The sequence below is a fragment of the Carcharodon carcharias genome, chromosome 1 (genome assembly GCF_017639515.1).
Source record: "Carcharodon carcharias isolate sCarCar2 chromosome 1, sCarCar2.pri, whole genome shotgun sequence".
Lineage (NCBI taxonomy): Eukaryota > Metazoa > Chordata > Chondrichthyes > Lamniformes > Lamnidae > Carcharodon > Carcharodon carcharias.
In genome coordinates this window covers 96,622,143-96,649,409 of record NC_054467.1, presented here as the reverse complement: position 1 = coordinate 96,649,409, position 27,267 = coordinate 96,622,143, and the positions used below count along the sequence as shown (strand labels likewise).

The 27,267-nt window shown below is 43.3% G+C and overlaps 1 protein-coding gene across 1 annotated transcript in view; it reads right to left on the bottom strand.

Annotated features, from left to right (window-relative positions):
- Positions 1 to 27,267, bottom strand: part of fras1 (Fraser extracellular matrix complex subunit 1) — a 398,900-nt gene that overhangs the window by 346,279 nt on the left and 25,354 nt on the right. Inside the window, exons 4-10 of the mRNA XM_041181003.1 lie at positions 22,608 to 22,700; positions 20,010 to 20,169; positions 19,048 to 19,181; positions 8,979 to 9,062; positions 7,243 to 7,344; positions 4,112 to 4,303; positions 336 to 425 (exon numbers count right to left, since the gene is read on the bottom strand). Of these exons, the coding sequence (XP_041036937.1) occupies positions 336 to 425; positions 4,112 to 4,303; positions 7,243 to 7,344; positions 8,979 to 9,062; positions 19,048 to 19,181; positions 20,010 to 20,169; positions 22,608 to 22,700 (855 nt within the window). The remainder of the gene's footprint in view (positions 1 to 335; positions 426 to 4,111; positions 4,304 to 7,242; positions 7,345 to 8,978; positions 9,063 to 19,047; positions 19,182 to 20,009; positions 20,170 to 22,607; positions 22,701 to 27,267) is intronic.

Below are 27,267 nucleotides of genomic sequence, written 5' to 3'. Positions count from 1 at the left end.
TCCTGGGCTAAAAGAAAGAAAGTGGCCTGCATGTCCTGAGATTTGTAAGGTCCCAGTCCAGACCAGTAAGCTCCTAGTATAGCCAACAGCTTTGCCAGCAAGTGCACAAAACAAGAACGAACCATCGGGAGCTCTATGGACCAAATCAAATGAGTTTGTGCATTTGACCTACAGTCAATTTGTGGATACCTCTGGTTGAACAAAGTAATCCAATTATTCCTTCATTAGATGTGCTTTACTATGATTGGTTACTGCGTAAGGACATAACTATGCTATGATTAAAACATCTTCCCTTTGATTCTGAGCACACTCTACAGATATGGAGAGGGACTCACCTCCTTAACTTGCTCTTTGTAAACACAGTAACTGTCAACCGACACACATTCAGGACAGCATTTTCCAGGCAAATGTAGCAACTCTTCACCCTGCAGATAATTCCGAACATTTATTTCAATCAGATAATGATTACCACAATTTATACCACAAGTGTAAAAATGCACAATAGCATTGGAACACATTAATAGGACTAGTTTCAGCCCAAAATTCTGGGAGCCTTCTTCACCACGGAAGTGTAAGGATCATTAAACTAAGTGAACAGCATACAAGCAGGATAGGCTCTGATAGTGGTATGGGTTAAATTAGATTAAACAAACTCTCGGCAGGCAGAGGTGCCACACTGAGATGTTAAGAATGACCTCAGAATGGAATGTTAATTGCTGAACAGATGCCAAGATATCTTTAAAGGTGTTAGGAGCGCCAATGAAGAATGGGTCTCAGAATAATAAACATCTGAAGAGATAAAGAAACAAAGATTCCGAAGGTCAACTTTGGCTGATCAAGCATGTGGAACGGTCAGAGAATCATAAAGAGATAATATTGTTAATGAATAAGTGCAAGAGCCATTGGCAAGTGGCCTTTGTGACCACTAGCATGTTTAAATATTAACCCTGCACGTTTGCATCCTAACTGCATGTTCTGTGAATGTATTTACATACTAATACTACACTTAATTTACCATATAAACGTACAGTACATTGGACATAGAAGCTTTTTAAGTAGTTTTGATTTGACTGCTTTGAACTGTCAGAGGACGCAGTTCACAAGGGAAAATGAAGTCGTTTGTGGCTGAATTTGACATTAATCTCATAATTCTTGCATGTGTTGGGTTTGTATTCGTGTATCGATAAATAAAGATTACTAATTAGATGTCTTTTTATCTCTTGAATCCACAGACCTGTATTAAAATGAAGAATAAGTATTTGCCCAAACCCAGAAGCAAATACCCAAAATTCCAAATTATGGGCAGGATTTTCCTGTCAGCAAGTGGGGGGCAGGGCCCACTCACCGACAAGTAAAATGATGTGCGGTGATGTCGGGTGGAACTCCCGACGTCACCGCGCCCCATTTAAATTTTAAGGTAGGCAGGAGCTTAGCAAAATCAGCTGTGCGCCTGCCAACCTGTCAATGGCCAATTAAGGCCACTGACAGAGTCATTAAACAAATTAATGGTAATAAAAACAAAAAACTGCGGATGCTGGAAATCCAAAACAAAAACAGAAATACCTGGAAAAACTCAGCAGGTCTGGCAGCATCGGCGGAGAAGAACAAAGTTGACGTCTTGAAACCCAACACATTCAGGGTCATGAGGACTCGAAACATCAACTTTGTTCTTCTCCACCGATGCTGCCAGACCTGCTGAGTTTTTCCAGGTATTTCTGTTTTTGAAACTAATTAATGGACCTGCCCAACCTTAAGGTTGGTGGGCAGGCCAGGAGCCTTGGCGGGAATTAGAAAAAGCATGAAACATCATCCACGGGCGGGATGAGGTTTCATGTAGGTTTTAAAAAATTTAAAGTTTTTTTAACAAGTATGGACATGTCCCAACTCATGTGACAGTGTCACATGAAAGGACATTGTCAGGAATTTTTTTTTCTTCTATTTTTAAGATTTTTGACAGTACAGGTGATTTCCCTGAGGCAGCACTTAGCCTCAGGGAGATGAGTGCGCTCTTTCGTGCGCTTGCGCGTAAGAGCACACTCTCAGGTTTAGGGATTTCCCCCCCGCCCGCATAGGGAGCGCATAGTGCTTCTGTGCGGACGTCACGCTGGGCGGGCCCGCACTTCAACTTTGCCCCCAACTGGGGGGGGGAATCCTACCCAAGGAACTGGGATAATTTAAATAGTTGGCATGAGAAACCCCTGCCAGCTGAGACCCTGACTGCGCAGCAGAAAATCAGGGTAACATGTTGAGGGAGCCAACGGTTCTTAAATGGCTAAAGAAGTAATTATAACATTTTAAATCAATCCACTGGGATTGAATACTTATCCTTCTCAATGTGCAGAGCTCTCAGCAGATGTGTCCTCTGTTGGATCTAAAAAGGGCGTAATGGGCATAATTCCCAAACTAGTTCAGAAATGCCCACAAAACTGGCGGAGGATTGACGATGGGTGAATTAAGGCAGACAACTCACACCCTTTCAATTGTAATTTTGTCTACATGCTGCACAGGATGGAAACAAGGTTGAACTCCAAACTCTTGCTCCCCTACAATGTTGTGTCCCCACCCCCGAACAACCCCCAAAGTGTTTGGCTCCTTCACATGTAAAGTTCCTATCTCTGAATGTGTCCCATAACAAAATGTTCCACTTTAATGTTATCTCCAGATACATTTTAATGAATTTGTGCAGGTACAATCTCAAAATAATAGCCAATATTTTATCAAGTAAAGGTCTTTGCCTACAAAAAAATATCTGTGACTCCTCTTCAAAAGCAACTCTTCTGCTCTGAATTGTTTTGGATATTATCAAATTGCAAAAGATACCAGATAATTGCAAGTTCTTCCTTTCTTTGTTTTGTCATATTATTGATAAATCACTTGTGAATTTCAAGGGGGAGATGCTAAATTAACTGATCCTGCTTCACCTAAACAAAAACACTGCAGAACTTATGAATGTCCACTGGAGAGGATTCATTGGGACCTGTCTGTCCATTATCATTCACGTGTCCCTGTCCTGAATCTGATTGCCTAAAGTTACATATTCCTAGGTTTTATGGAGAAGCCACTCAATGAACAGTTCTTAAAAACTGATTTCCTTACACGGAAGGACATTGAATTTTTCGCTAATGTTTCCATCCAGTCTCCCATTTGTACAATATATTTTCAATTGAGGTGTGTAAGGGGGAGGTGGGGGAAGGGACAAATAGCACCTCTCGCAGGCAGACTGGTGGCACCTGTTGGAGTGGCTCATCTTGTATTGGTCCTCACTTTCACCCAGCTCCCAATTGTGGCTCCAAGTAGTTGTGAGCATTCAGCAGCAGCCGCACCCCAGTAAGCCACTGTGACGGGCAGGCCAAACCAGGTGATAGCAGCCATCGGGTCTCCGACCCTTGACAACTTAGGGATTTGTTGACTCTGGCATGTGAAGACTGATTCCAGCAGATGAAACTATTCCAGGTCCAACGGCCTTCAAGGCGGTTTAGCACTATCTCATGGAATGCAGAGAGCTCGACAAGGCACAGATGATGTCCTCTGGATTTATCCCCAGTCGTCTAGACTCATCTTACCTCTGGACCAAAATAGGTCAGGCTGATGATGTGCAACTCTCCCTCACTACAATCTAATTCATGGGCAAATCCTATTCATCATCTTAAGATGATGGATATGGTCACCTTCGCCTCAAAGAATGAACAACATATTTTCAACTTTGCCTATTATATGTATAGGCCAGGCAACACTGAATCTGAAATGCCAGTACTTGATGAGTTAAGTTTCAAATATGCTTAATGTGCACAAGGCTGGGAAATGAGGGCAAAATTTGCTTCATAATTAATCAGTGCTTTGATTCCGCAAAAGTAATTACTTTTTCTTTGATTCAAAATAGATGGCATGATACCAATTGTCTTTATCAGTCTTCTATTGGAAATGTTTCAGCATTATGTCCTCCTTTCAGAATGCCAAATTCCATGATGTGCTGATAATTCTGAATAATTGGGTTGAACACCTGAATATTTCTAGCAGTTTATTCAGATGACTTGTAGAAGAAATGCAGTTCTTTCACTAATTACCACACCACCCTTGTTCAATGACAACACAGGAAAACAGGCTCCCTTACCCATGAGCACTCCACTCTAGCACATTCGGCAGCCTGACAGATGACCTGTCCCCTCTCACACATGCAGAACTCGCAGCCAGTTACATTCCACATCTCTCCGTGATACCTGGTGACACCTTCATACAGACAGCTCCCTTTCCCAGACACACATTCCTCGCAGCAGCGTCCAGGTCTTCTGACTTTATTCAGACCCTGTGGAAATAAATAAAATATTAAATATCAAAATGGAGATTTTTGTTGGCATCTTGAGCATTGTACACAAGGGCCCTGATACAAAGGAGGAGTTAAGGAGGAAGCAGGAGAGTGGGTTCTGATTTGAGATTCACACTTCTAACATCCCATCCGAACCAAACCCACCCTTTTCTGGGGATTAAAGTTCCCCTCAATGTGCTGGGTTTCTTGTGACTTGAACACAGAAATAAATTGGAAATCCAATACATTAAAGTGGTCTTCACTATCTCTGTATATTATTTAGTTATATTAAATTATATAAATCAACAAAAGAAAATAGGATCTGAAGTTTGTAATTGGACAGAAAAATACTCACATTAACCTTGACCATTAGATAGTTCGACTTGGCAGTGAAATGATCCTAGCATAGGTTTTCACTCCTGCCTTTCAACCCACCTCCCAAATATTTTATCCATGATTATATATATTTATGTGGTGGCCTGATTCCTATGTGCTCGGCATGTTACTTTACAGCTGTGACCTAGTATACAATTACAAATATACATTTGCAAGCCACAAATAAGCATTCAAATAGTTACCTTCAGCAGATTCCAAATACCAATTTATCATCTGTTCTTAAGAATTGGAAGTTATTATGAATTATGTTCTATATGTACTTATAAAATGTTCATGGTGTGCAAACAACTTTAAACTGAAAACCAAGCAGAATTTGAGTCAGAAGTGTCACTGTGATGGAATGTGAGATCTTCCTCCCTCTGCACAATTTCAAACTTTTGTTCAAAAAGTGCTTTCCCTTTATACTTGGGGTCCTTGAGTTAAACACCGTAAGTTAAAATGAGATGTGCATCATGCTTGAGACGGTTTAATCTAAGCACCCCTTATCTCTACGTACATTCTTCAGAACAACCCCACCTACACAGACAAACATACAATGCAAGGCCTCAGGGCAAAGGAAAAAAGCTTCTCCGCAAACATACACATAACCCTGCCTGAAACTACCACCCAAACCCACAAATTTACATAGTTCATAATTCCTAGACAGGTGAGGATCAGTTTCCTGGGATATTTTGGGAACACCCAAAAATATTACAGTTCTTTAATTACAAAAGGTACATCTGCTGGGTTAGCCATATCAAACAACAGGTGAGGATGTTTAACATTTGCTCATGGCCAAAATACTCCCTTTAATCAGGATTGCAAAACCTTCTGCTTTGCATGAAGCTTAAGCATGCTGCTCACAAAACTTTCAAGCAAGCAAGACATAGCTTGGTCAGTGGTGAGAAGGGTCCTACAAATTTTATGAACAAAGTATATTTTTGGGAGAACAAACACCCTACTGCTCAGAAAACATGAAAGTGTGTAATACAATGAATGTAGCAGGACAGGTCGATAAGGTGGTTAAGAAGGCGTAAGAAATCCTTTTACTTATTAGTCGAGGCATCGAATATAAGAGCAGGGAGGTTATACTGGGACTATATAAAACATTAATTAGGCCACAACCTGAGTACTGTATGAAGTTCTGGTCACCTCATTACAGAAAGGATGTAATTGCACTATAGAGGCGACAGAGGAGATTTACAAGGATGTTGCCAGGACTGGAAAATTGCAGCTATGAGGAAAGATTGGATAGTCTGGGGCTATTCTCCTTCGAAAAAAAGAGGCTGAGGGGAGATTTGATTGAGATGTGCAAAATTGTGAGGGGCCTGGACAGAGTGGATGGGAAGGGCCTATTTACTTTAGCAAAGAGGTCAGTGACTAGGAGGCATAGAAGGATTAGAGGGGAGATAAGGGAAAACCTTTTCATCCAGAGTGTTGTAAGGCTCTGGAACTTACTGCCTGAAAGGGTAGTAGAGGCAAAAATCCTCAACTCACTTAAAAAGGTCTTGATATGCACCTCAAGTGCTATAACCTGCAGGAGCCAAATGGGTGGCTCATTTTTGGCCGGCGCAAACACAATGGGCCAAGTGGCCTCTTTCTGTGTCATAAACTTTCTTTGATTCTAATCTGATTCTATGCTCATATGATCAACATTACATATATAAAGCATCATGATAACTATTGTTAATATTGCTTGGTGACTGATGTGAAGGATGACTAGCCAGACACATCTTTCCTTGAAATGATTGCTTTGGTGTGTTGAAAAATTGCCTTTAGTCCAAAGCGCAAGAGATCCACATATGTAGTCCAACTTCCAACATGGATGCTGTTAGATCCATTGTTCTTAAAGAGGCCACAGACTCATCAAACTAGTTTTTCATGGCTCTACAGGTCTACCACCAGTATAATGGGAGATAACTTTGGCAGTATAAAGTCCAGGCAGTGACTCAATAACACTGGTCTGTCAGAATCCAAACCCAAACAGCACCAAATTAAACTCAACAACATCCAATGAACATAAAGGCACACAGAGCTATCTGGTGCTGAAGCACACACCTGACTTCACACATCCATAGGCTGAATTAATCCACTCTTAATAATTAATGAGCATACATATTTGGAAAATGCAATTAAAAATGTGTAGAAGCTGCTCAAATTATTATATTTTCTAGCCTGGCACTTCAGGGGAGGTCTCCTGAACAGCCACTGTAACTTCGGTGGTAGCCCTGTCTACATGGCATCAATGGGATTTACACTGATCCTCTGCTGAAGGTCTGGTGACTCACTGGGTGTTTCCCGCCCCTCCAAGGAATTTGCCAGTGGGCTTGTTCATTCAAATGGTTTTGAAATGATGCCCACACATATAGGGGCAGGATTTCCTGTTCCTGGTCATATTAAATTGCCTGGACGCTGCCACAGAGAGGGGTAGGGGTTGTGCAGGCTCTCTAATGGGCCCATGATATTTCTCACCTAAATTTCCATTCTGTGCTACAGGAAAATCTTCCCCATGATATTCCATAAATGAACATGTGATTTGATCCACCTAGGTGATTTGTAATTACCTTTTCACAAATCAATGATGGACATGCCCGCGTATGACACCTAATTTCGCCATGGTCACAAATGCAACTGGTGCACTCATTCTTCTTCCACTGATCACCATGCTGAAGAAACAAAGACCAGATACTTTTTAATAAACACTCTAGACCTAAATTACACCTTGATATTTTTTGCTTAATTATATGGAAATGCAATCAATTCCATTATTTGACCATTATTTATGCAATTCTGAGTATTTGATGGTGTTAACGTATTTGCTTCAAGGCTCAAATGGATGTATGACTAATATATTGGCGAATAAATTTTTTGAATACATATTCATTGATTATACTTTTGAAAATATTCAAAAATATCTGAAATGTCAAAGTTGGAGAGGCCATGCCATCAGTGCTGCAATAACCCTGCAGTTAACTCCCTGCAAGGAATTGAGAGAAAGAAGCAGTGAGCAAGGGGGAGTGCCAGGGAGGGAAGCAGTGATTAGCAGAGGTTGCAAGGGGGAAGGAAGCAGCACTGTGGAGAATTGAGGAGGGAAGGAGCAAAGCAGAAGAGATGGTGCGCTGGAAAGAGATAGAGGCATCAAGCTGGAGAGGCGACAAGCTGGATAGTGGAAAAGGTGACAAGATAGAGAGATGGTGAGCTAGGGAGTCAGGAGAGGGAGAGGCGACGAGCTAGGGAGTCAGGAGAGGGAGAGGCGGCGAGCTAGGGAGTCAGGAGAGGGAGAGGCGATGAGCTGGGGATTCGGGAGAGGCAGTGAGCTACAGGGTCAGGAGAGGTGGCGAGCCGGGGAGTCGCGAGAGGCGGCGAGCTGGAGAGCCAGGAGAGGCGGTGAGCTGGAAAGAGGGAGAGGCAGTGAGCTGGGGAAGAGGGAGAGATGGCAAGCTGGAGAGAGGGAGAGGCGGTAAGCTGGAGAGCTGGAAGAGGTGGTGAGCTGCAGAGTCCGGAGAGGTGACAAGCTGGAGAGAGGGAGAGGTGCTGAGCTGGAGAGAGGGAGAGGTGGTGAACTGGAGAGAGGGAGAGGCGGTGAGCTGGAGAGAGGGAGAGGTGGTGAACTGGAGAGAGGGAGAGGCGGTGAGCTGGAGAGAGAGGAGCAGTGAGCTGGAGAGAGGGGGAGGCGATGAGCTGGAGAGAGGGAGAGGTAGCAAGTTGGAGAGAGAGAGAGAGAGAGAGAGAGGCGGTGAGCTAGGGAGAGAGAGAGAGAGAGGGGCAGCGAGCTGGAGGGAGAGAGAGAGGCAGCGAGCTGGAGAGTCAGGAGAGGCAGTGAGCTGGAGTGAGGGAGAGGCAGTGAGCTGGAGAGAGGGAGAGACGGCGAGCTGGAGAGTCAAGAGAGGCGGTGAGCTGGAGAGAGAGAGGAGCAGCGAGCTGGAGAGAGAGAGGAGCAGCAAGCTGGAGAAAGGGAGAGACAGTGAGCTGGGGAGAGGGAGAGGTGATGTGCTGGAGGGTTGGGAGAGATGACAAGCTGAAAAACATGTATTTACTTAGCGCTATATAAATGTAAATCTTTCTTTCTTTTACTTCCAAACACAAACAGCCTTATCAGGTATATTGCACAAATAAGATAAGCTTTCCTGCCAATATAGGCATCTAAAATTCTGATCCTAAGCACCTTTAAAAGAGAAAGCGGAGCCACAGAACATCCTGTATCGGCTTATCGCGTTGTGAGACCTGGAACTTGGCAGGCAATTGAAAAATGGATTTTAACTCATAAAAATCAAAACTTGCAGACTAGCTTCAAGGTTACCTTGTGCTTCTTCCCTGCCAAAGAACAGGATTTTGGCAGACATTCAGGACAGCAGTTTCCAATCTGCATTACAAGATCTTCATCCTAAAGTTAACAGGGAGGGAAAGTGATAAATTATAAGCCTTGGACACTTCATTGTTGAGATTATAATTTATTTACATTTAAATTCTAGAAGATAAAAATAGGAATTTACAGACATAATGGGATGTGAATTGAGGTCATGACTGGTTGGCTGGTGAAGGAAAGTTTCAGTTTCACCTCCCCCCATTCTACTGTTACGTATACAAACATACGAATTAGGAGCAGGAGTAGGCCACTCGGTCCCTTGAGCTTGCTCCATCATTCAATGGCTGATCTGATTGCAACCTCAATCCCACATTCCTGCCTACCTCCAATTACCTTTTACCCCCTTGCTAATCAAGAATCTATCTAGCTCTGCCTTAAAAACAGTCAAAGACTCTGCTTCCACCACCTTTTGAGGAAGAGAGTTCCAAAGACTCATTACCCTCTGAGAGAAAAAAATTCTCCTCACCTCTGTCTTAAACAAATGACACCCCATTTTTAAACAGTGACCCCTAGTTCTAGATTCTCCCACAAGAAGAAACATCCTATCCACATCCACCTTGTCAAGAACCCTCAGGATCTCAAAGGTTTCAATCCAATCACCTCTTACTTGTCTAAATTCCATTGGATACAAGCCTAACCAGTCCAACCTTTTCTCATAAGACAACCTGCCCATTCCTGGTATTAGTTTAGTAAACCTTTTCTGAACTGCTTCTAATACTGTTACATCTTTCCTCAAACAAGGAGATCAGTGCTGTACATAGCACTCCAGATGTGGTCTCACCAGTGCCTTACACAACTGAAGCATAACCTCCCTATTTTTGTATTCAATTCCCCTCACAATAAATGATAACATTCTATTAACTTTCCTAATTACTTGCTGTACCTGCATACTAGTCTTTTGTGATTCATGCCCTAGGAAACCCAGATCCCCCTGAATCTCAGAACTTTGCAATTTCCCACCATTTAGATAATAAGCTTCTTTTTTATTCTTCCTGCCAAAATGGACAATTTCACATTTGCCTGCATTATACTCCATTTGTCAGATCTATGCTCACTCACTTAACCTAACTATGTCACTTTGGAGCCTCTTATGTCCTCTTCACAATTTACTTTCCTATCTATCTTTATGTCAGCAGCAAATTTAGCAACCGTTCCTTCGGTCCCTTCATCCAAGTCATTTATATAAATTGTAAAAAGTTAATGCCCCAACACTGATCCCTGCGGCACACCACTCGTCAAATCCCGCCAATCAGAAAAAGACCCATTTACGCCAACTCTCTGCTTCCTCCTATCTAGCCAATCTTTTATCCATGCCAATATGTTACCCCCTACACAATGAGATTTTATTTTCCACAATAACCTTTGATTTAGCTTTGTCAAATGACTTCTAGAAATCTAAGTGCAGTATATCCATTGGTGCCCCTTTATCCACAGCACATCTGACTCCTTCAAAGAACTCCATTCAATTGGTTAAATATGATTTCCCTTCACAAAACCATGTTGACTCTGCCTGATTGCCTTGAATTTTTCTAAGTGCCCTGCTATGACATCTTTAGTAATAGCTTCTAACATTTTCCCTTTGACAGATGTTAGGCTAACTGGCCTGTAGTGTCCTGCTTTCTGTCTCCCTCCCTTTTTGCCTTTTCATTCTAAGCATTGAATTCTTTCTCATAGTCCTACTGCCTTACATTGGAAAATTTTAAGTTGCATTGGATTACCTACAAATCCTATCTTTCAAGCATGTTCTTCCCTCTGCATGAATCCTGATGCCTCAGACCAGAAGTTTCTTGTTCCTGCTAATTTTTTCCCTGGATTTGGCATTGGAAAGAGGTGGGAAACAAAAGTACATCTCATCTAACTCAAAATACTACAGATGCTGGAAATCTGAAATAAAAACAGAAAATGATGGAAATATTCAGCAAATCAGGTAGCATCTGTGAAGACAGAAACATACTTAACATTGCAGGTCAATGGTCTGTTCTGATGAATTGTAATCGGCCTAAAATGTTAACTTTATTTCTCTCTCCAGAGATGCTACATGACCTGCTGAATATTTCCATCATTTTCTGTTCTTATTATGTCAGTACATCTCATCTTATTTCCTTTGTGCTAAGAACTGTGGGGCTAATGTTCTCTGGGGTTCATCTGATCACCCACCTTAGCCTCAGCTGAAAATCCATGGAAGCCCCAGAGAAAGGGCACAAATGCTGTTAACAATAGGGAGATTGTTAACTCCCACTAGCCATCAGAAATACGGGCCAGGATTTTACATAGATTGGGTGGGCTCGACGGGAGTGGGCAAGGGTGGTCAGGAACCCGACTGCTGCCCGCGATCGAGTCCACACCGCCATTTTATGCGGGCTGGCCAATTAAGGCCCACCTAGCATAAGAAGTGACTCCGGCATCAGCGTGAAGGGGTGGGAGCTCAATGTCCACCAGGTCCAATGGCGACCCGGCAGCCTATTCAAAAATGGTGCAGGCAGCCATGCGAAGGCTGCCATTAAATCAGAGGAGCATTGTCATGGAGAACGTCAGTGCAGGCAGAAGGGCAGGTCAGTGGGGCAGTCAGCCCTGCAGTTTTCCGACGAGTGTCTCGCTGCCCTCCTGGAGGAGGTGACAGCACACCAGGATACCCTTGTCCCCAGGGATGGGAGGAGGAGGAGGCCCGCCCCTCACCAAAAATGTCTGGGAGGAGGTGGCATCCAGGGTCAGCTCCCATGATGCGTTAAGACGCACATGGGTGCTGTGCCATAAGCGTTTCAATGACCTCTTGTGGTCGGGTAGAGTGAGCACCGTGTTGGCATGGGTCACTTAGCCTCCTCCTCTTTCTGGCCCTCTCTTCCTCCTCAGAGGAGGTTCCTCCAGCAGAGACCACAATCCCCATTCCCAGGGTAAGGGAAGGCTGTCTGATATCTGGAAGGCCCCAAGTGTGATGGCTCCTTCAGAGCTTCAGAGTCCTGAACTGAAGCCTGTTATTTCTGTTAAAGCAGCTCTGAAGTGAAATGAAGTTGTCCTGTTCACACAAGCAAGTAGCAGTAAGTAATAATGTAAAGTACTAACAATTCGCCTTAGCGAGCCCATTCACCCCCTCTTATCCGGCCTGTGGATGAGGTTTTTGAAAATGTGGCCTACCCGTCTGCCCATTGCGCCCATGTGATGCCCTGAAAATCACAGAGGCTGCGCAAAATGGAAATCAATTGCTGCCTCAAGGGCCTTAACTGGCTTGTTAATTAATGGCGGGCGCGCCTCCATCCTCATAGCGCCCGCGTAATGAAATATCGCGATGGTGCATAGTGACATTGGGACGCACGCCTGAAGTCATCGTGCGTCATTTTACATTCCGGCTTATGGACTCCAGCTGAGGAGGGTCTCCACCCCGGATCATTCAGACAACTCACTGTAGTAAGCAATTAACACATAAAAATCGACCTCGAATGAGGGTATCTAACTATATTTAGTAACTGGCTAGGTTGTGAATCAAGGTCATGTGGTAGCAAGCTAATGCTTTTCCAGAGTGAGTTAGTCACAGACAGTGAGTGAGTGGGTGGGTAACAGCGAGAAGAGAACATGTGGTCTCTCTCTCTCTCTCTCTCCAGTCCTTCTGCAAACATGAGCCCTGCCTGTATATGTCCAGCCAAACACTGCAGGCAGCATCTTTGTAGACCAAACAGCTGCTGACTTCAGAGAAAAATACGGAAATCATTAAGACTTTAAATGGTCTCTGCACAGAATCTAGGAATAATCACTGAACAAGACCTGAAACAATGCATCAACCTATAGGAACCACATATGATTGACTTTCTTTTGGACACTCTTAAACAATTTAACCTACTGTCCCTCCTTGTAACCTAACTTTGTCTGTGTGTCTCTTGGGTGCATGTGTGAGTTACAGCATTTTTACTATTTTTTATTTACCAGCATTAAGAACAATAAACACTCTTTCCTTTTCTTTTAAAGCATACAAGAAAACCTGTCTGTGTGTATCTTTATAGTCACAGCATTTAAACAGTTAAACACTCTCTAAATTGACAAGCAAATTCTTTTAGAAGCACCTGTTGTGACTAGAAACACTGAGAGGCGAAAAGAGAAAGGAGCCATTTTACCATTTCTCACCTGGCCATAACAATATAAAATTTATTTTGCACATAAGCAATTTGATCATTTTCATGCCTGCTGGGCCTGGGCATCTGTTATGGACACACTGATCAGAAGTGAATACACATAAGTTAAGTACAAAACTTGTATTTGTAGGCCATGAGCAGCAGGATTACTTCTCTGGGCTGAGAAAGTTTGAGGCATTGTTGACCCAGGCTCTACTGCCCCATCCCACCCTCTCAACCTTCCCACATGACTTACCTCAATTCCAGAGAGTGGTGGTTGAACCGCCCAAACCTCTGAGCTGGTAGCTCTCCAGCAAAATATCAAAGAGGTCTGACTGGTAAAATCGACTAGGACAACAATAACTACTCCAGGCCTGGCACCTTTTCCCTGCTTACCACTCGGAGGTTAAAATCTGTTGGATCCTTTGCCGGTTACAACACATGACCATGAGAATCCCTGTGCAGGTTTGATCGGTGTCTCCAATTAGCACCAGCTGAGTTAAGGAACTCACCATGTGGTAAACCTCCAGTTCGAACTGGCCTCCTATAACTACAAGTTGATGCGCACTATCACAGTTCAACTACACCCCCTGGTCACATTTCAATGTTAGTTTTTTAAAAATACCGAGAGATGGGATTAAATATATCAGGATTTATTATGAGTGAAAATTTGCAACAGCAAAAGATTTCACAATTAACCTCTATTAGCTTCTTACAGGTCAAACACAGGGAATTCAGACTGAATCTCAAGGTGGTCTCTGTGTACATAACAATATCAGAGACCAAGGCTGGGATTTTCCGGCCCCGCCGTGGGTAAGCTGGCGCCCCAGCCAGAAGTCCATTGACTTGTGGCAGGGCAGGAAGATCACGGCGGCGGGCTGATGCGGAAAATCCCACCGCAAGTCCATCAAACCTACTCTACCTGGCAGACCACATTAAATTGACACCGCCGCTGGCTTCTCCTAACTTATTAATCACTTGAGGGCGGCCAAAAATTTTTGGTAATACTGACAAGAAGACAAGATACTCGTTGGTATCTCACCCTAACACCAACTGAACATAATCACAAGGACTTCAAAGTAACATTACAATCTACATGATTCAACTGCTACAATCTGTTATATCATGATGCCAGTGTTGTGTTCAATATATGTTAATCTATAGTTATTATTCATGTATGCCATTGTACTGTACAGTATTATTGTTTGTTTCATACTTGTGATACCCTAGAGCACTTGCCATGTGTTTTTCTTCCCTCTTCAGTAACACTGGGGCAACAGTGCCTCTGTTGAACTTCTTGGTTTGATTGGATCCTATGTTTCTATCCTATATTAATGGTGCCTGAAAAGACATAACCATGTTGTTTCTTTTTTTCATTCTTTCACCAGATGTGAGCATCGTTGGCAAGATTAAAACATGTTGACCATCCCTGGTTGCCCTTGATAAGACGGTGTAAGTCGACTTCTTGAACTTCTGAAGTCCATCTGGTGCAGGTATACGCACAGTGCTAGTAGTTTGGTGCAGTTTGTCTGGCTAGGCCATTTAAAAGGTAGTTAAGAGACAACCACATTGCTGTGGGTCTGGAGTCACATGTGGACCAGGCCAGGTAAGGACGGCAGATTTCCATCCCTAAAGGACATTAGTGAACCAGGTGGGTTTTTATTACAATCACTTGTAGTTTCATTGCACCTTTATTGAGCTGGCTTTCAATTCCAGATTTAATAATTTAATTTAATTTCCACCAGCTGCCATGATGGGATTTAAACCCATGACCCCTGAGCATTAGCCTGAGCCTCCGGAATAATAATCCAGTGACGTTACAGCTACGCCACCCTTTCCCCGGTTTGGTGACCCTGGGGCAGCACGGTGTCAACATTTACTGGTCCTTCAAGATAGGTTCCCCAAATATAAGATCTTCAGTCCATTTCTTCTTTAGATGTTTGCCTATCTCCCTTGAAAGGAATTTAAGTAACACGGCCAAAACTATTTCAAAATGTTGATTACTGCATGGGAAATGAGAATGCAGCTTATTTCTTTTTAAATCAACAAACCCCCAAAGCTAGATTTTCATTTCAATCTCAAAATGCCCTACTCTGTTGGAAATAATAGCCCTTGTACTCAGGGAAGTATAAGCCCATTTACCTTTTAAAGTTGAAATTATGTTCCTATGTGTTTACCGGCATGGTGTTTGAAACTAAAGAAGAGTCATATCGACTTGATTTCTGTTGACTACAGTAATTTTACAGAATTAGGGGGAATTTACGGGGCATTTATGAAACATTGATGCTATGTTAAGACTTTTTTTTAAATATGTAGGAGTGGAATGTGAACTTTCCATGCTAATCATCCTTTGATGAACTGTCCTTTCATTTAATAGGACAGAATGGTTTCTCCTTTTACCTCCAGTTAAACATCTTTTCCTCCTATTGCAGCAGGATTGCTATAGGCTGAGACAGCAGGATAACATAGCTCACACAGCCACCACTAATGGCACTGCGGATCAGACAGGAGATCAATTTCTGTGTGATGGAACTGCTCCTCCTCCCTTTACTAGATAGTTTTCACAATTAACTTACAAGTGATCTTGACAAACTTGAAGGGGCTTAAATGTTGAAGCTCTACAAGCTGAATTACTCAAATGAAATAGAACTGTCTGCCCTCATTAAGAAGGATTCTGTTTCCAAATAGAATCAAAACCTCTTTTTAAAATGGTCCAGAGAAGACTAACTATAAAAGGATCAATAATTGAAACAAGGTAAATGTACAGTAGATACAAGAAATATTCAAGTGCAGAGCTTGAATGAAATTTCAAAAGGGAAAGCTTATTATTTATTCAAGCAGCTTTAAAAAAGATCAGTTTTAGTTTATAGCATTCTTTAATCAATTTATACAGCTCTGTATAAAAGGAGGAATATTCTATACTGAATAAAATTGTGACGTGCAATACAAGTGATATCAATTATAAATTCACATATCATACATACGAAGATACAAATTAGGAGCAGGAGTAAGCCATGACATTTTGTTGAGATCCAAAACCTAAGGTTAACACTAGTCTGTTGAGCCAGCATCCCCTCTGGCTTACTGTTGGCAAAACTGAAGCCAGCATCTTCAGTTCCCTAAATCTATGCACCTATGCATCAATGCACCTCAAGCCTGGATTTTAAGCTATCACCTGAAGCTAAGCCAATGGTACAAACTCTTGATATATTGTTTGACTCTGAGCCCAGCTTTCTCCTTGGTATCTTATCAGCCACGAACACCACTTTCTTTCACCTCCAAAACAGCATCCAGCTCTGTCCCTACCTTTCGCTCTGCCACTGAAACCTTAACCCAAGCTTTTATCAACAAGAAACTAGACATCTGCAGTCATCATCTTCTACACCTTCTCATCTTCACTCTCTAGAAACTATAAGCCACACGGAATGCTCAGGTTCATACAACAAAATCCATATACCATCACCCCAGCCCTTGTTGGTCTTCACTGGCTTCTTATGCATCATAAAAACAAACTCAAGATCTGGTTCTCATCTTCAAATTCTTCCACTGCTTCTCCATATTTCCATAATTTCCTCCAACTATGACCCCCTCAACTCCATGTCCCTATATGCATAAGTCTTGCTCCCACTCCCAACACGCCATCTTTGGTATCTGTTTCTTCAGCCACTAGGTCTCGTTCCCTGGGGCTCCAAATGTCGGCCAACCACCTTGTCATCTCCGTCCCAGTCTTTAAAAACCTCCTAAAGGCCCTCCTCCTTTTTCAATGTGCTTTCATCCCTCCTAATACCTCTCATCTTGCTATTCAATCTCCACTCTTTATCCACCATCGCAAAAGACACTTCTGTGACGTCTCTCTGCAAGTGAACAATGCTGCACAAAAAAATCTGTTCAGTTTTCAAAGATCCCCTGACAATTTGCCCATGCATTAGACATTAAGAATGTAAAAATGGTTCGAAAACATATTTACAAATTTGTTAAAAACCTATCAGCAGCTGTATTTTAAAAATCACATAGACTATGCTGAGTGATTGCAAATGAGCATGATTAAGACATTTCTTGCTGCAAGTTTTTCAAATTTCATGCCAGGCTAATCTTCTTCGATTGCCTATTTGAAATCTGCTATGTACAATTAATTCTTTCAATGCTCTGTGCCAATTAGAGCCTTTGTGAAATCATTTTCAGATGCCCTAGCTTACTGCATCCTGTCAACTCCTTGTCTGATAAAAACAAGTTGACACAAAACACATTACGATTTAATGCAGTTTCTCTCCACTAATTACCTTGTGAGTATCAAAACTCTACAGACTACAGTTTTGCAGAGTTTGGAAATAATTCAAAGATTGGGCAATTGAAACTGTTAACAGAAGATGCAGAAAAAGATAGGATATAAAAGGAACTGGCTCAGAATAAGACAGCAATCTTTGACTTCTGCCTGAAATATGTGCAAAGTTGCTGGAACAGACACACAGGGTCAGATTTTCTTGTCCCAAAAATGTCTGGAATGAATGCAGAATTGGCAAAATTGAGGCGGTGTGACCTTAAATTTGAGTTTTTCCCTCAAAAGGAGCCCAACACAAACTTCCCATAGGCAGGAAAAGGTTCAAGCTATGTTCAGGTCATGATATCCGGTGACATCAGAGTCACCATTGACAGATCTAGGGGAAATTTGTATTTAATGTCCCACAGTATTTTCTTCAGGTCGGGGGCAGGTTTTGAAAACCTTTGGGAAACTCACCAAGCAAGACAGTTAGGAAACCTTGGAGGAAAACTGCTGAGGAGTTGGGAACATTCTGACAGGTGGGTGTAAAATTATTTCCCAACTTCAAATGTCATAATTAGATGCTGTCTTCTACATCAGGTATGTTTTTACTACCATGATTGATCATAGGGCTCTGTTCTGAAAAGTCGACCACTACATTAACCAGCATTGTCCAAGTGTCAAGATGCAGGAATGTAATTTTCCTATTGGAAAAAGTGCTATTGTGTATTCAAAACTGTATGGGCAGAATTTTGCCCTTGATGGGCAGGCCAATTAAGGCCCGCCCAGAGGGCTGCCCGTCAGAAAGTGCTATGCACTTCCTGTGCGGACAGGGGGGATTCCCCAACTGTCAAAGAGCGCTTTCTCGCACGCGCGAAAGAGCGTACATCTTCCTAATACTAAGTGCTGTCTTGGGGAGAGCGCTGAAAGCTTTACAAACATCAAAAATAGAAAAATAAAAAAATTATTAAAATGTCCCCCTTGTGTGACGATGTCACACGAGATGGGACATGTTAATAAATATGACTAAAACTTTATTAAACTTTTTAAAAACAGACATGAAAACTCATCCCGCCAGTGGATGAGGTTTCATGGTTTTTCAGAAGGCCACTGGGGCTCCTGGCCTGCCTGCCAGCCTTAAGGTTGGACGGGCAGGGACTTTAATTTGGTTAACTACCCTGTCAGTGGCCTCAATTGGCCACTGACAGGTCGGCAGGGCGGACAGCTGATTTCGCTGCACCCCCGCCTTCCTGAATATTTAAATGGGGCGGGATGACATCGGGGATTACCCCCGGCGTCATCCCAAGTCATTTTCACGTTGGCGAGCGGGCCCCACCCCCAACTCACCGACAGAAAAATTCTGGCCTATAAAACAGTGCTTGTGAGCTCTCCTGTCTTGATCTGAGCAGGGATTTAAATGTCCAGAGTGCTTTAACTTAGGGAAAAAAAAACCACCTGCTCTACTCCTTTGATTGACAGGCAACCTGCTTTGAAATGGAAACTAAACAATAAGTTCTTTCAGTTTCAATACAGGTGAGAAATGGGCTTCTAGAAATTAAAAATCTGTCCCAGGGTAGCTAATTGGTGACTACTTTTTACTATTTCCATGAACATATTAAGTACAATCCAATAACATGCCACTCACCTTATTACAGAATACTGGCTGGCACTCTGCAATGTAGCACTGCACCTCACCATTACTGCAGACACACTTTGAACATCCAGTCAGCTTCCAGTCTTCACCATCTCTGTATGTTCTTCCCTCAAATAAGCATGACTCTATTCATAAAGGCAATTGATACAAACAAATGAGCTACATGGAAAAATAATGTGTGAAATTCTCTGTGGCCCCAACATTTTGACTGCACATGAACACATTTCCACCTGAAAGGTATTAAAACTAGACTTCCATTTAAATAACATCTTATTTGCTTAGGACATCCCAATAGAGCTTCACAATCAATTGATTGAATCATTGCTGGTGTCATGTACATAAATTAAGAAGCTAATCTTCACACAGCAAGATCCCACAAACAACAAATGAGTTGAATGGCCAGTTAATCTGTATTCCATGGTGTTCGTTGAGGAATGAATGCTTGCTATGACAGCTGGTGAACCTCCCTGTCCTTTAAGTTGCACCATGGGATCTTTTATGTCCATCTGAACTGGTATTCTGGGCCTTGGTTTAATATCCCACCAAAAAGGTGGCACCTCCAACAATACAACATTCCCTCAGTACTGCACTGAAGTATCAGTCTAGATTTTGCACAAGTTCTGAATTGAATTGCTAACCATCTAACTCAGAGGCAAGAGTGCTATGAAATCAGACAAGCTAGCTCCTAAAGCACACAAAGAAAATATCACAAAGAGGATCTCAAGTCTTCTATTCTTTTGATAACTTTTCATTCATCAGTCTTTCATATATCATATATATATTCATGAATTAAGAACTAAAATGAAGCAAATGGTGAAACAAATATAACAACATGGCTCAGGCACAATGGGCCAAATAGCCATCTTATGTCCTGTAAATTTTCTTTTTTTCACTGTGACAATTAACCCACCACAACAAAAGCACAAAGTAAACAATAAAACCTGATGTCTTACCTCCAGTCTTGACACATTTTGGACAGCAGGCTCCATCTGGGGTGTGTGTAATTTCCCCTCTCCCACAGGAGATGGGGGAACAATATTTTGAGCCACATTCAACTTTCTTGTTGATGCAGGAGCAAACAGTGCACTTTGTGGTCATCCACTCAGTCTCATGCTGCAAAAAAAAAAGCAGAAAGCAGGAACCACCATTACCTCTAAATTACAATACATATCTAGTATCCAGTCATTTGAAACTACACTTGCTGATATTTGTATATTTAACTTTTGAGTTCTGTTGTAGTTCTGTGTTTTTCTAGTACATTGGAGCTCTCAGGTATCCACACTCCAGCAATAGTCTCTTCTATCATCATTTTGATATTTTCATGGATCTTGTCATCCAAGTCTTTTTTTTAAATAATTTTACAATAAGTGCAACCCAAAACAGTGATTTACATTCACTTCCCATAAGCAACCACCATAATACAACCACCATAATAATAATGAGGTATCAAATGTAGCTGTAAAATGCTTACAATGCTCAAATATGTTATGTCATCTCATGCACAGGATATCACTCGCCTGTTACAAAAATGACATCAAATGAACAAAAAGTAAAGCAATTTGCTATCAGTGGAATACACCTTCCAGATCAGTATAAGTGATTACATAGTAAGGAACTACATTGCTGTGTAACTCCTTATTGTTATTTACATCTTACAATACACCCATCAGCAATATTTACTTTATTATCTATAGTATCTGCTCTGTTTACCATAGTGGTTTCTGCTCGCCTTTTATTGAGCTATTGCGAGTGAATATGAGATAGAGCTTCTTACTGACAATAAATGAAAACAGAAAATTCTGCAAATAATCAGCAGGTCAGGCAGCATCTGTGGTGAGCGAAACAAAAGTTAACATTTCAGGTTAATAACCTTTCATTAGAATGGTCCGTGTTTTAAAATATATAACTGGTAAATTTGGGGTTGACAGTCCATAGCCTTTTGATCTCAAGCAAGTGCCAGAATTGGCCTGCCAGGCTCCTCAATTGTTGACATTGCCACATTCTCAGTGGTTCCAGGGAAGATTCACACTTTTAAGTAATCCAGGTAGACCCTAGCACCTTTAGGGGAATGCATCTCAGGTACCCACCAAATGGATGAAGCAGCAAAATGCAACAGAGACTGTCATATTGTGACTAAAAAGAGCACACACGAAATGGGCTTATATGCCAATGCAGTGCTGAGGGAATGCTGCATTGGCAGAAGTAGCCTTTTGGATGAGATGTTAAACAAGGACCCATCTGCCCTCTCAGGTGGATGTAAAAGACTCCATGGCACCATTTCATAGAGCAGCAGGGGAGTTCTCCCTTGTGTCCAGGCCAACAGTTATCACTTGACCAATTTAACAGAAAACAGATTTTTATGATCATTAACTCATTGCTGTTTGTGGGATCTTACTGGTGCACAAATTTGCTTCCACGTTTCCTACATTTAAACAATGAATACAGCTCAAAAAATACTTAATTGGCAGCAAAGCACTTTGGAGCATCCTGATTTGATACGAAGTGCTATATAAATACAAATATTTCTTTAATTTTTACCCCATTTAAAGAAAAATTTAAAAGCGATTGAAAAGATATAGTGTAAATCCACTAGAATCTTGATATTGCCCCTTGGCATCATTCACAGGCATGGGAACAGCTTCCATTTGTATAACAAAATAACCTAGCTCAACCCCCCAACTGCAACTGTTTTCAGACTAGTTATCTGATATTCAGTCTTGCCAAATATAATTTCCTCCAACTTTGCGCCCTACCACAAGTACCATTCACCTGCCATCAATTCCAAACCCCTCATCATCCATCAGATTGTTTGCAAACTCAACAAATTATTCTATCCTGGGCTGAGGTTCCAGCTGCTTGGCTTCTCCAGTAAAACGATTACCAACTTCTACCTCTATAACATTTCCTGGCTCAGCACTTGCCTTAGCCTAACAGCTGCTGAAACCCTCACCCATCCTTTTGTTATCTCTAGGATGGATTATTTCAATGCTCTCCTAATTAGTCTCCCAATCATCACACTCCAGAAAGATCTGTATTCTGCTGCCTGTATCTTATTATGCAACAAATTCTGCTCACCTATTATCTCACAGTGCCTCAAATGTAAAATTCTCCATATGAATACAAATGGTTGTTATTGATGAATGTCATGACAATGGCTTACCAATATGAAAAGGCTCGCTCACAGTTATGAAGGGAATCTTGAGAAGTGAAGGGGTGGGATTTTCCAGCCCCGCCGTGCCGGGATCATCTGATCCCGCTGCGAGTCCCGTTGGGCCGCCGAATCTCCCGTGGCGAGTCTCGCCACGATGGGGCCGGAAAATCCCGGCATGGTGTTTTCACATGAAAGCTGACAAGGTTAAAGGATGATCTAAAACTGGTATTCAAGATTATGAATGGTTATGATGAACAGCAACGGATTGTTTCCACTTGCTGGCAACATGTTACAAGCGGACACAAATAGAATATTAAGTGTAATATACATTTTAAACGTGTTCTTCTGTTGAACTTGATGTTACCATGAGCACATATCAAAATGAGGGACTAATGCTTACCCCATGAATCTGTCCTTCATATTCACAGAAGTTATGGGTCCTCAAGGCACATTCAGGGCAGCAACCATTTGGACTTATTTTGAAAACTTCACCCTTATAATTAAAAGAACAAAGCATGAGTTGTAAAATATCATCCATAAAATCTAAAGATAGAATGCTGCTTCAGGAATATTTCTTACAATTAAAAGACAACAGATGTTGAACAGTAATGATAACTTCAGCAACAGCCTTTCTTTCCACTGCTTTTAGTACTCACTCTAGATAAATCTGCTATTCCTAGTAAGCAAAGGATGTGGCATACAAAGCAATGTACTTTGCAATATTGTCACCAGGATTTCACTAAAACATAATGGGCAGAATCGTCCCAGATTTGCACAAAGTTCGGTAGCGGGCAGGAAAAAGAAGTTAATCTCCAGCTGCAATGGAGGTTTATTGCGCCATAGCATCCCATTCCCAGCCTCATTAATAATGAATTCCCGGGAAACATGCCGGGTCGCTGGCAGGGCAGCCTCTGATTCGCCCACCCCACCGTTACATCAGGCCTTCAGTAATCCAGGCAACGTATTTAAAGGGTGCCCCGATCGGAAGCTGCTGGAAAGCCATGGCTGCCAAAGGGAGGAATCATGCTGTACCCAAGTTTAGCAGTGTCTTCCTCAGGTGCCTACTAGATGCAATGGAGGCCCACCTGATGTCTTGTACCCCTGCACTGAGCAAAGACCAGCCAGCAAGGTCACCAATCCAGCATGGGAGGCAGTGGCAGCAGTGGTCAGTGCCAACACCCTGCAAAAGAGGACAACCAACCAGTGCCAAAAGAGGATGAATGACATCTTTTGCAATCTCTCCTTTGCCTCCACCTATCTCTGGCCTTTTATACAGCTTCACCTGTCCTACCCACCCCCTTAAACAGTATATATTTGACCACATTTTTACTTCTCTTTAGTGCTGAAGAAGAGTCATAAGGACTCGAAATGTTAATTCTGTCTTTCTCTCCACAGACACTGTCAAGCCTGCTGAGTTTTTCCACCAATTTTTGTTTTTGTCCTGCTTACACTATCTCTATCTATATTCATGAAGGACAAACTGGCACACAAGAGGGAGAGGTCACAGGCTAGTGGAGAAATGCCTGATGTCAAATTCTTTGCAGACTTTGAAAATAGAGTCATCCAGCTGGCTGTTGACAATCTGGACCGTTCCTGTGCTGATTGTGAGGTTGGTGGTGCTCAACCAAGTGAGGATCCAGCAGCGCAACATCCATCACCTGTGAGCCAGTTCCCCTGTTCCGCAGTGCCCTGCCATGCACTAATTATCTCTCCTTGCTTTCACAGGCACATCTGGGAAGCAGCTGAGGGGGTTCATGAGCCAGGTCCTCAACTGAAGCCCTGAATACACCTCGGAAGAAGAATTTGATGACGCACTAATTATAGACCCATCACAGCACTCACCCACACACTCCACCAGTGCAGAGGCCAGAGCTCGATGGGACCTAGTTCTAGAGTAGCCTCTGGGTCACAGTCTGGTGAGCACATGGCACTACCTGATACACAGCAGGTGGCGGCATGGACATCCCAGGTTTCCAGTACTCGGCGGACAAGTCAGATGATGAGCCTCTGGACTCGGTCATGTCATAGTTGCTGGGGCTGCAAAGGCAAGCTTGGGAACACCAGGAAGGGATGTCTGCAACACTCCTCAGATTGCAAGACACGATGGAGGAGTCCGTCAGCCTTCAGTCTGAAGTGATAAAGCCGGCATGCCAACGCTCTGAGGTCAACACTGGCAGGATGGTAAAAACAAAAAAACTGCGGATGCTGGAAATCCAAAACAAAAACAGAATTACCTGGAAAAACTCAGCAGGTCTGGCAGCATCGGCGGAGAAGAAAAGAGTTGACGTTTCGAATCCTCATGACCCTTCGACAGAACTTGAGTTCGAGTCCAGGAAAGAGCTGAAATATAAGCTGGTTTAAGGTGTGTGTGTGGGGGGCGGAGAGATAGAGAGACAGAGAGGTGGAGGGGGTTGGTGTGGTTGTAGCGACAAACAAGCAGTGATAGAAGCAGATCATCAAAAGATGTCAACAACAATAGTACAATAGAACACATAGGTGTTAAAGTTAAAGTTGGTGATATTATCTAAATGAATGTGCTAATTAAGAATGGATGGTAGGGCACTCAAGGTATAGCTCTAGTGGGTTTTTTTTTATTTTATATAATGGAAATAGGTGGGAAAAGGAAAATCTTTATAATTTATTGGGAAAAAAAAGAAGGGGGAAACAGAAAGGGGGTGGGGATGGGGGAGGGGACTCACGACCTAAAGTTGTTGAATTCAATATTCAGTCCGGAAGGCTGTAAAGTCCCTAGTCGGAAGATGAGGTGTTGTTCCTCCAGTTTGCGTTGGGCTTCACTGGAACAATGCAGCAAGCCAAGGACAGACATGTGGGCAAGAGAGCAGGGTGGAGTGTTAAAATGGCAAGCGACAGGGAGGTTTGGGTCATTCTTGCGGACAGACCGCAGGTGTTCTGCAAAGCGGTCGCCCAGTTTACGTTTGGTCTCTCCAATGTAGAGGAGACCACATTGGGAGCAACGAATGCAGTAGACTAAGTTGGGGGAAATGCAAGTGAAATGCTGCTTCACTTGAAAGGAGTGTTTGGGTCCTTGGACGGTGAGGAGAGAGGAAGTGAAGGGGCAGGTGTTGCATCTTTTGCGTGGGCAAGGGGTTGTGCCATAGGAGGGGGTTGAGGAGTAGGGGGTGATGGAGGAGTGGACCAGGGTGTCCCGGAGGGAGCGATCCCTACGGAATGCCGATAAGGGGGGTGAAGGGAAGATGTGTTTGGTAGTGGCATCATGCTGGAGTTGGCGGAAATGGCGGAGGATGATCCTTTGAATGCGGAGGCTGGTGGGGTGATAAGTGAGGACAAGGGGGACCCTATCATGTTTCTGGGAGGGAGGAGAAGGAGTGAGGGCGGATGCGCGGGAGATGGGCCGGACACGGTTGAGGGCCCTGTCAACGACCGTGGGTGGAAAACCTCGGTTAAGGAAGAAGGAGGACATGTCAGAGGAACTGTTTTTGAATGTAGCATCATCGGAACAGATGCGACGGAGGCGAAGGAACTGAGAGAATGGGATGGAGTCCTTACAGGAAGTGGGGTGTGAGGAGTTGTAGTCGAGATAGCTGTGGGTGTCGGTGGGTTTGTAATGGATATTGGTGGACAGTCTATCACCAGAGATTGAGGCAGAGAGGTCAAGGAAGGGAAGGGAAGTGTCAGAGATGGACCACGTGAAAATGATGGAGGGGTGGAGATTGGAAGCAAAATTAATAAATTTTTCCAAGTCCTGACGAGAGCATGAAGCAGCACCAAAGTAATCATCGATGTACCGGAGAAAGAGTTGTGGAAGGGGGCCGGAGTAGGACTGCAACAAGGAATGTTCCACATACCCCATAAAGAGACAGGCATAGCTGGGGCCCATGCGGGTACCCATAGCCACACCTTTTATTTGGAGGAAGTGAGAGGAGTTGAAGGAGAAATTGTTCAGCGTGAGAACAAGTTCAGCCAGACGGAGGAGAGTAGTGGTGGATGGGGATTGTTCGGGCCTCTGTTCGAGGAAGAAACTAAGGGCCCTCAGACCATCCTGGTGGGGGATGGAGGTGTAGAGGGATTGGACGTCCATGGTGAAGAGGAAGCGGTAGGGGCCAGGGAACTGGAAATTGTTGATGTGACGTAAGGTGTCAGAGGAATCACGGATGTAGGTGGGAAGGGACTGGACAAGGGGAGAGAGAAGGGAGTCAAGATAACGAGAAATGAGTTCTGTGGGGCAGGAGCAAGCTGAGACGATCGGTCTACCGGGGCAGTTCTGTTTGTGGATTTTGGGTAGGAGATAGAAGCGGGCCGTCCGAGGTTGGGCAACTATCAGGTTGGAAGCTGTGGGAGGGAGATCCCCAGAGGAGATGAGGTCAGTGACAGTCCTGGAAACAGTGGCTTGATGTTCAGTGGTGGGGTCATGGTCCAGGGAGAGGTAGGAGGAAGTGTCTGCGAGTTGACGCTCAGCCTCCGCGTGGTAGAGGTCAGTGCGCCAGACAACAACAGCACCACCCTTGTCAGCGGGTTTGATGACAATGTCAGGGTTGGACCTGAGAGAATGGAGTGCAGTAAGTTCAGAGAGAGACAGGTTAGAATGGGTGAGAGGAGCAGAGAAATTGAGACGACTAATGTCGCGCCGACAGTTCTCAATGAAAAGATCGAGAGAAGGTAAGAATCCAGAGGGAGGGGTCCAGGTGGAGGGAGAATATTGAAGATGGGTAAAAGGATCCGTTGAACTGGGAGAGGACTCCTGCCCAAAGAAGTGAGCCTGGAGACGAAGACGGCGGAAGAAGAGTTCAGTATCATGCCGAGCCCGAAATTCATTGAGGTGAGGGCGTAAGGGTATGAAACTAAGTCCTTTGCTGAGCACTCAGTGCTCAGGACTTAGTTTCATACCCTTACGCCCTCACCTCAATGAATTTCGGGCTCGGCATGATACTGAACTCTTCTTCCGCCGTCTTCGTCTCCGGGCTCACTTCTTTGGGCAGGAGTCCTCTCCCAGTTCAACGGATCCTTTTACCCATCTTCAATATTCTCCCTCCACCTGGACCCCTCCCTCTGGATTCTTACCTTCTCTCGATCTTTTCATT